The following is a 10575-nucleotide window of genomic DNA, read 5'->3' as shown; positions in this document are numbered from 1 at the left end:
TTGAAGAGGAAGGTGTTGAGTTGTTGTCAGCTAGACAATTGCGCATGTTGATGAAATAAGAAGTGTAAGTGCTTGATTTAGTTGCATCGATGTCTATTAAGAATTAATCTATAATAGATGAGTTGAAAGTGGTGTGTGAATTTCCTGAAGTTTTCCCTGATGCAATTCCTGATGCACCACCTGAGAGAGAAGTTGAGTTCTCTATTGTTCTTGTACCTGGTACTAAACCCGTGTCTATGGCACCGTACAGGATGTCCGCATCATAGTTTTTCATAATTGAAGAAGAAATTGGAGGAATTGCTTGAGAAGAAGTTTGTAAGACCTAGTGTGTCGTCGTGGGGAGCTCCAGTGTTGTTGGTTAAGAAGAAGGATGGAAGAAGGAGACTTTGTATTGATTACATGCAATTGAATAAGATGACAATCAAGAACAAGTATCCACTTCCAAGAATTGATAATTTGATTGATCAATTGGTTGGTGCTCGTGTGTTTAGTAAGATTTATTTGAGGTCGGGTTACCATCATATTGAAGTGAAAGATGAGGATATGTAGAAGATGGCTTTCAGGACACGTTATGGACATTATGATTATTCCGTGATTCCCTTCGGTGTTACTAATGCGTTGCGAGTATTTATGGAGTACATGAACTGTATTTTTTATGAGTATCTGGATCAGTTTGTGGTAGTGTTCATTGATGATATTTTGATTTACTCTAAATCAGATTCAGATCATACTGAGCATTTGAAGTTGGTATTGCAAGTCTTGAAAGAGAAGAAGTTGTATGCTAAATTGTCCAAGTGTGAGTTCTGGTTGAAAGAAGTTAGTTTTCTTGGTCATGTCATTTCTGGTGATGGCATTGCTGTGGATTCGTCTAAAGTAGATGTCGTGTTGAGATGGGAAACTCCTAAGTCAGCTACCGAGATTCGAAACTTCTTGGGATTAGCCGGTTATTATAGAAGGTCCACTGAAGGTTGTTCTAAGTTGGCACTTCCATTGATGAAGTTGACGTGCAAGGGTAAGGCTTTTGTGCGGGATCTTCAATGTGAAGAGAGTTTTACCGAGTTGAAGAAGAGATTAACATCGGCACCGATTTTGATATTATTTAATCTGGAAGAATCATTTGTGGTTTATTGTGATGCTTCTAAGATGGGTTTAGGAGGTGTGCTTATGCAAAATGATAAAGTTGTTACTTATGCGTCAAGGCAGTTGAGAGTTCATGAGAAGAATTATCCTACGCATGATTTAGAGCTTGCTGCTGTTGTGTTTGTATTGAAGATTTGGAGGCATTATCTCCATGTTTCTAGATTTGAAGTGTTTAGCGACCATAAGAGTTTGAAGTATTTGTTTGATCAGAAGGAATTGAATATGAGGCAACGAAGGTGGTTAGATTTGTTGAAAGACTATGATTTTGGTCTGAATTATCATCTAGGAAAAGCTAATGTCGTGGTTGATGCTTTGAGTCGAAAGACCTTGCATATGTCAGCGATGATGGTTAAGGAATTGGAATTGATTAAGCAATTCAGAGACATGAGTTTGGTATGTGAAGTGACACCTAAGAGTGTTAGATTGGGTATGTTGAAGATTAACAATGATTTTCTGGATAGTATCAAGGAAGCTCAGAAGTTGGATATGAAATTGGAAGATTCGATGGTTGGAATCGATCAGGTTGAGAATAGTGATTTCAAGTTGGATGCGCAAGGTGTGTTGAGATTTCGTAATCGAATTTATATTCCTGATGATGTGGATTTGAAGAGAGCGATTCTTGAAGGTCATAGAAGTAATTTGAGTATTCATCCAAGAGCTACTAAGATGTACCAAGATTTGAAGAACCTGTTTTGGTGGCCTGGAATGAAGCGTGACATAGCTCAGTTTGTGTATGCATGTTTGACTTGTTAGAAATCGAAAGTTGAACATCAGAAGCCTGCAGGGTTAATGCAACCTTTAGAAGTTCTAGAATGGAAATGGGATAGCATTTCTATGGACTCTGTGACAAGTTTACCGAATACTATAAGAGGTCATGATTCAATTCGGGTGATCGTTGATAGGCTTACGAAGTCGGCTCATTTTATACCTATTAACATCACATATCTAGTTTCTAAGTTGGCAGAAATTTATACCAATGTGATTGTTAAGCTACATGGTTTTCCTTTGTGTATTGTTTCGGATAGAGATCTGAGGTTCACTTTAGATTTTTGGAAAAGTTTGCAAGGAGCATTGGGTTCTAAGTTGAGTTTGAGTTCGGCGTATCATCCTCAGACAGATGGTCAGATGGAGGGGACGAGTCAATCTTTGGAGGATTTGTTTAGAGCTTGTGTTCCTAAGCAGGGAGGTACGTGGGATACTTATCTTCCATTGATCGAGTTCACTTACAAATATAGTTACCATTCTAGTATTGGAATGATGCCTTTCGAAGCGTTGTATGGTCAAATATGTAGGACTCTGTTGTGTTGGCATGAATTTGGTGAGTGTGTAGTGCTTGGACTAGAGATTGTTCGAGATACTACAAAGAAGGTTAAGTTGATTCGAGAGAAGATGAAGACTTCTCAGAGTAGGCTGAAGAGTTATCGTGACAATAGAAGGAAAGATTTGGAATTTCAAGCGGGTGATCATGTATTTTTAAGAGTCACGCCGGTGACCAGTGTAGGGAGAGCATTGAAGTTTAACAAGCCCACTCCTCGTTTTATTGGACCGTATCAGATTTCAGAGAAGGTTGGGAATGTAGCGTATAAAGTGGCGTTACCGCCGAATCTTTCGAATTTGCATGACATGTTTCATGTGTCACAACTTTGGAAGGTGGGGGAGTTTATGCCGATATGGATTAAGGATATGGATGATGTCCAAGTATAGGATAATCTCTAGCATATATGGATGATGTCCAAGTATAGGATAATCTCACGGTGGAGTTTATGCCGATAAGGATTGAGGATCGCGAGGCGAAGACGTTTAGAGGCAAAGAGATTGCTTTGGTGAAGGTAGTTTGGTCGGGAGCTACCGGAGAGAGTTTGACGTGGGATTTGGAAAGCAAGATGCGAGAGTTGTAACCTGAGTTATTTGATTGAGGTGATTTTCGAGGATGAAAATATTCTAAGTGGGGGAGAGTTGTAACGACCTTTTTATTTACGTATTTTATTATATGTGTGTTATGCAAGTTATTTATTTGGTTATGTGTTAATTGAGTGTTTAATTGATTTTGTGTATTTATTGAGAATTATTAGTAAATAACATAAGTTAGTAAGAGGTGCTAATTTGAGCCCATTAGCAATTTGAGAGTTAGTAAGGGTTTAACAAAACAAGAGTTTTAGAGAATAGAGAATTAGAAGTCATTTTGGTGAAATTGGGAAAACAAGAGAAAGAAGAGAAGAGGAGAAAGCTAGGTCGAAGAATATAATTGTCTTCAATCCAAAACTCAAGGTAAGGGTGGGATTCTTTCATGATAAAGGGTTGTATGATGATGTTTATGGTGGGTTAGATTGTATGTGTAGTAACCTTGAATATGTGTTGTAGAATCTTCGGGTTTATGTTGGGTTTTCATGAATTTGTGGTTGAAATCATGTTTTTATTGATGAATGTTGATGAATGATGTTAGCTGATGTTGTTATCTGCTTTTAATTGTTGATTGGTGAGGTTTTTGAGTGGTGGATATGTGGTTTCCCAGATCTGTTAGTTTTGTGATTTTTCTGCATAGTCGCACGTCCACTAAGCGACCCCTGGCTCGCTAAGCGGATGCTGAGTGAAAATTTGAAATTGCGCGAGCTCACTATGAGGAGGTGGTTCAGTAAGTGGAGACGCGGAGAATGAAAGTTTCTGGATTTAGTTGAGAGAATCACGCTAGAGTCCGCTAAGCGGACAGTGCTGTGTGAAACGTTTTGTAACTTTGAAATGATGTATCTTTTGATCCGTAACTCCTTTTTTAGTGTCGTTTGAACCTCCGTGAAGCTCTAATTGATATCTTTCTAATGGATATGACTTCAGAACCTTTGGATATCTTTTTGAAACCTTTTCTTGAATTGTATCGTTTGATGTTGTGATTGTTGTTGTGAAGTGAAACATTGTTGTATGATGATGCAACATAGCTACGTGAATGTGAAGTGATGAATTACTATAAAATTAATGATGTTTAGCTGATGTTGTGATGTGTTGTAAATGTGTGTTTTGTGGATGTGCATTATTGTGCCGCATCCATTGCATAAGTATCTTTTAGCTTGAAAATGGAAATGACTATTCGCCTGAAAGATGGCAACGACTATTAGCCTGAAAATGGCAACGACGATGGGCCAAGTGGCAATGTTTGAGACAGGAGTTTTACTCCAAATCGTACCACATGCATTTGCATAAGTCGAGTTGTAACGCCCTGAATTTAATTAATTATTTAATTAAATTAATTCAGGATTTATTCGTTGGAATTAGTCGAAGTTGGAATTTATCGGTATTATTCTAAAGGCATAATCGAATTAATATGTTGATTTGAGCAGTTAAGTTTATGGTCTGATTTATTAGTCGGAAAAATACAAATCGCGAGTTTGTATTAATTAAGTTATGGATCAATTGTAGTTGTGGAATATTATTGGAAATAATATTCGTTTATGTTATGAGACTATTTAATTATTTTGTTATTTAGTTATTATGTGATATAATAATCATTTGAATATTTGATTATGTACGTAGTTGTGCTATTTGGGTTAATTGAGTTACTAAAGAGATTTAATGAATTGGGCCTATATAAAATATGGGTTTGGATTGTGGGTTAAGCCCAATTAAGAAAAGAAAGATAGTAAGAGAGTTAGGGTTTTAGAGACAGAACTTTCATTTGGGAAAAGAGGAGAAAAAGATAGAGGAATAGAAGAAAGAAGAGAAAGAGAAGAGGGAAGTAGATTCTTGAAGAAGGTGGACTAGAGATTCAAGGTAAGTGTTAGAATCCAAATTATTATAGGTTTATATAATTGGGTAATTTCGTGTGTATGTTAGGTGTATGATCTCTTAACTTCTCAAGTTCATGAATTGGAAATATTAGGGTTTAGTAGATTTCATGAGATTTTGTAATTTGTTCATGTTCAATGTGTTGTATGGATGACCCATGATTATAACTATGTTTAGGAACCTTATATGTGTGCTAAATTGCTGTCAATTGATGCATAAAATGTTTATGGGTGTTGTATGAGGGGAATAGGGAAGAAAAATGGTGATATCTGGGTTTTTACGCAACATGAGTCGACCTATAGAATAGGAAGGGTCGACCTGAGCAAACCCGAACAGACAGAAATCTGGTTTTCTTCAGCATGCCTCGACCTGAAGAAAGTTTGCGTCGACTTGAAGACCAGCATGAGTCGACTCATGGGTCGACCTGAGCAAACCCTAAGGGGATAAACTTATCCATGCGTTGACCTGAGAAATGTTTGCGTCAACCTGAGCAGCTTCCAATTTTTTACAGATTTTTGTAAAGGCCATAACTTGAGTTTCCGGACTCCGATTGATGCACCGTTCGAAGCGTTGGAAAGTTAACGCAATAAAATATACCATGATGTATTAAAATGACTCATGGAATATAGTCTCCTATTATTTTTATTAGGATTAAGTGATGAACTATGTAGTGTTAACATATGAAGTATGCTCTTTGCTATGAATTGACGTAACCATATTGTGGTATAACTTGATGTATATTTTCTTATGATGATACAATGCTATTGAGATGATAATATTCACTTTCTTTATGATGAGATAATGATGCTTTATAATGAATTAACAATGAATATGATCACATTAAGAAGTTGAATTAACCGTGTTATGTCATTATTTGATTTGTGTAACGCGATGTTTGTTGTTAATGTGATGAATTTTGTCATTGTTGTTAATGTGATGATTTGTTGTTATTGTTGTTAATATGGCGAATTGTTTTTATTATTGTTAATATGATTAATTATTGTTGTCGTTGTTAATAAGATGAATTATTGATGTTTGTTGCTAATATGATGAACTTGTTGATGTTTGTTGTTAATAAGAGAAATTATTGAGGTTGGTTGTTAACATGATGAATTAGTTGATGTTGTTAGTAGTATGAAGAAATTGTTGCCGTTGTTGCTAGTATATGGAATTTGTTGTTGTTGTAGACCCTATGGTCAATGTTGATAAGTTGTATGTGATTTGTGCTTGTATGCTGTAACGATGTGATGAGATGCGGTAAATTACTATGATGGTAATGATACACTTATTGCCATAGAACCTTAGCATTTAGTTGATGTTGTTTAGCCGATGTGGTTATGTAGTTTAAGTTGTTTATGTTGTTTATATTGTTTATGTTTCTTATGTTAGTTAAGTTGTGAGGGTGGATGTGCATCATTGAGTCGCATTCATTGCATTTTTTAAAATGGCGCAAGTGACAAATGTTCAAGTTGGCCCAAGTGGCAAATATTTAAGTTGACCCAAGTGGCAAATGTTTAAGTTGTCCCAAGTGGTAATTGTTTAAGTTGGGAGTTTACCCCAAATGGTACCACATGCATACACATAACATGAAGTTGCATATTGAGTTACATGCGAGTCATTGTGAAGATGAAGTGGTTGCTATGATGTGTGAATGCATGTTACGAAGTTGAATTCATTTGAAATGAATTGTTGATGTGTTGTGGATGTGATATGTGTGATTAAAAACATAAATGATAAGAATGTGAATATATATATATATATATGTGTGTGTGTGTGTGTATATGTGAAATGTGTGTACCATGTCGGTTGATGATGAATACATGTGGTAGGAGATGTGATTACTTGTATACTTGAAATATGATTACACTTTTCACATTCTTTCCACCAAACATGCTATAATTCAAAACCCACACATAGAATCATGGTAAGAAGCATTATAACATATCATTCCTAACAATTTCAAACTCATACATCCATGGAAAATAACATACAATATAATCCACCATAAACATTATCATGCCAACCCTTAGAGAGTAAGAACTCCATACTTACCTTAGCAAAAGCTTCACCTTCTTCAATGGAGTTCTCCCTCTTCATGCCATAGTTTTCCCTTTCATTTCTTCTTTCTCTTCTTTCTCCTCTTTCTCCAAATGAGAGTTATGTCTAAAACCCTAACTTTCTTACAATCCTTCTTTTCTTAATTGGACTTAACCCACAATTCAATCTCTTTGTGTCATATTTCTTTCACTTAGGCCCAATTCATAATATTTCTCTAATTACTCAATTAAGCCAAATAACACACATAAATAAATAACCGCATAACATAAATAATATTATTTCCAATAATATTCCATAACCACAATTGCTCCATGATCAGTGCATTTTGATGCATGTTGTAATACGGTGAACTGACTTTAAATATTTAAGCAAGCAATGTTGCGGTGAGCAAGAGTCGCCATCGACTTTTATTTTATCCAATTTATAGAAAGGCTAAAAGAACAGAAAAAGACCTTTTAAAGAGATTTTGAGTTCGGGGGGTAAATTATACAAAGGGAAGGTTTAAAGCACCCTTTGTATCCATGGTTATCCATGGGCTCTTAACTGCTTAGCTCACTTTGTTTTCAAAAATGTTTGTAATGAATAGAAAAAGGATTTGAATAAGGACTTTAGCTTGTAAATAAGCGTAGCCTTTTTGAAGATTTTCTTTTTAAAAAAGGGTAAAATTGAATTTAAACTAGAGCAAGCAATTAGGAGGTAGTTACCCTAAAATCATAAAAATGTTCTTTTAGATTTTCAGGGCTATCCATACCATAGGAGGGTAGGAAGCCCTTTTATTGGATGTTGAAGGGTCATCAGAATTATTGTTCGCCATAAGACTGACCCTGCCATAAAGAGGGCAGGTAGTCTAAGGGAAGGATATAATAGTCATTCTTAGGCAGCAGGCGAGGATACCTTAGCAATGGGGACAAATCATCATTTACCGAGGCAACATCGAGGGACAAAATTGATGATGAATGAACTGAGGGCAACATTTGCTTTAGGTATCCTCTGAATCGAGGGACTTGACTATTTTTACAAGTGAAGGCAACAGGCAACAGTAATAAGACAACAGTAATAAGGCAACAAGAGAGGTTACCCTAAAGTGTGTGTGTGGCACAATCAGGTGATTAAGTTCAAATATATTATCTTGTAGTTAATGATTCTAAATTCAATTCGAGGTTTTCACGCCCTAAATTACTAACCACGCAATTAATCATACAGAAAATAAAGAAGAAAAAATTAAACCCTAATTAACTATTACAACCTCGGAGCAGTTACATAATAAGGCAAAAACAAATCGTGGGCAAACCACAAGAAATAATTAAATAGATGATACCCTGCAATGATAAGGCAAAATGGACTCGTGGGCAAACCACAAGAAAATAATATTATAATCCTGCAAGGCAATTAAGAAATAAAGAGGCAAAATAATTGACAGGCAATAAATCAAGGTTATAAAACAAGGTTAGCAAAAAAACAATTTGAAAATAAATTAATGGCTAAAAAAAGTTTAAGGGCACGAAACCTAGACCTACAGTTAATGGACAACACCTACCTAAGACCCCTATGGCTACTAGGGTTTCTAAAATAATCGAGGCTAGACAAACCCTAAAAATTAATTATTGGTTTTTAACCTAATTAATTTTAATTCGACTAATCCTGATTAAATTAAACCTAATTATTTAACCTAATTAATTTTAATTAATTAAAATCAATTTTAAATTAGTTAGATCCTAAATAAAAATAAATTAAACCTAATTTTTTTAATTAATTAAATCCTGAATTAAAATAAATTAAACCTAATTATCTAAATTATAAAAATTGAATTTAAAAAAAAATAAATCTTAATTATATAAAAAAAAGTTTTTAGTTACAAAAATATAAATAGAAAAGGATTTTAAAAAGGATTTTTAAAAAAGAATAAACAAAATAAAAAAAGGTTATATAATTAAAAAAAAATTAAAAAACCTGGCGCTGGGATTTGGTGTGGTGAGATCTAGATGTCTATGGTGTTAGAACAAGATTTGTTCTGATCAATATTCTTAGTTTTGATGATAACAATGTATATGAATTTTGTATGAGATAATGTGGTACTCTAATACTATGCAATTTCCATTTCAGGAATTATATAAAGAGTATGCACAAAATCAGCGCAAGAAGCACTGACTCAGAAGGTTCAGCATGCAACATCAGAACATGGTCTGGCAAGACATCAGAAGATGGTCAAGCAGAATCAGAACATGGGTCTATGGAAGCATCAGAAGAACTTGAGATCAGAAGCAGAAGCACTGAAGTTCTCATGGTATCACGCTCAGAAGCTCTTCAAGGTCAGAAGACAAGAAGATGCTCTGCACCAAGCTGTTTGACTCTGATGATATTCAAATGTTGTTCACACAAACATCAGATCAGAAGCAAGTACTAGCTGGCAGGCTACGCTGACTGACAAAAGGAACGTTGAAAGCTATGAAAGGCAATGTCAGTAGACACGTCAAAAGCAAGGCTCGAGGTAGTTGACAAAAGAGTGAAACATTAAATGCAATGCTGTACGAAATACGCAAAGCATTAAATGCTCCCAACGGTCATCTTCTCAAACGCCTGTAAATATGAAGTTCTGATGAGAAGCTAAGTTACAAATTCTGAATACAAGACTCTTATGCAAAAAAAGCTGAAACGCTGTTCAAATCAAAAGCTCTCAAACTTCATCATCAACCTCACTATATTGCTGTTGTAATACTTTAGTGAGATCAAGCCTAAACTTAAGAGAAAATCACAGTTGTGATAATAGCTTTATAAGAAGGATTGTAACTCTTAGAATTTGTTTACATTAAGTTTTAAGAACTAGAGTGATCAGGTTGTTGATCAGTATACTCTAGAAAGTCTTAGAGGGTATCTAAGCAGATTGTTCCTAGAGTGATCAGGTTGTGATCAGTATACTCTAGAAGACTTAGAAGTTGTCTAAGTGGAAAACCATTGTAATCTCGTGTGATTAGTGGATTAAATCCTCAAGTGAGGTAAATCACTCCAAGGGGGTGGACTGGAGTAGTTTAGTTAACAACGAACCAGGATAAAAATCATTGTGCAAATTGTTTTTATCTTACAAGTTTTAAAGCTACACTTATTCAAATCCCCCCCCTTTCTAAGTGTTTTTCTATCCTTCAATTGGTATCAGAGCGCCGGTTCTAAGGTGCAAGCACTTAACCGTGTTTAGAAAAGATTCAGGAAGAGAAAAACATTAAGTCAAGATGGTTGAGACTCCACAACCTTCATCTACATCTACATCCGGCTCAGCTGAGCAATACAATGGAAATGGTAACAATGGTTATGATCGGCCACCAATTTCACCTCGTTTCTATGTTCTGATAAATGGAAAAACACTTCATCCGGTGGTAATTTAAGTCATTTTAATCTTGTTCTTTTTAGTTTTGCTTATTTTCATATTTGAGTTTGATGTGTTATCTTTTCTAGTTTTTGTTGGTTTTTCTCTTGCTTTTGATCTTGTATTGGTAGTGTTTAAGTGTTGCAGGAACAGGGCACGATTCGAGTCAAGGAAAGGTGGTTTTTGGCGAGACAGAGTTGTGACACGGCCACCCGTGTCATGTGACACGGCCGTGTCACACTTGC

At 35.4% G+C, this 10575-nt stretch overlaps 1 protein-coding gene across 1 annotated transcript; it reads left to right on the top strand.

Moving 5' to 3' along the window:
• The first annotated feature begins 1143 nt into the window (after nt 1–1143).
• On the top strand, nt 1144–3038 carry LOC131659287 (uncharacterized). The gene is made up of 4 exons (XM_058928499.1): nt 1144–1259; nt 1602–1774; nt 2258–2838; nt 2883–3038. Exons 1-4 carry the CDS (start codon nt 1144–1146, stop codon nt 3036–3038), a joined length of 1026 nt encoding a protein of 341 aa, XP_058784482.1.
• Nucleotides 3039–10575: the final 7537 nt, after the last annotated feature.

This window comes from Vicia villosa, linkage group LG3 (assembly GCF_029867415.1).
Source record: "Vicia villosa cultivar HV-30 ecotype Madison, WI linkage group LG3, Vvil1.0, whole genome shotgun sequence".
Taxonomy (NCBI): domain Eukaryota; kingdom Viridiplantae; phylum Streptophyta; class Magnoliopsida; order Fabales; family Fabaceae; genus Vicia; species Vicia villosa.
The sequence above is the reverse complement of the archived record's forward strand: the minus strand, read 5'-3'. Positions and strand labels throughout refer to the sequence as shown.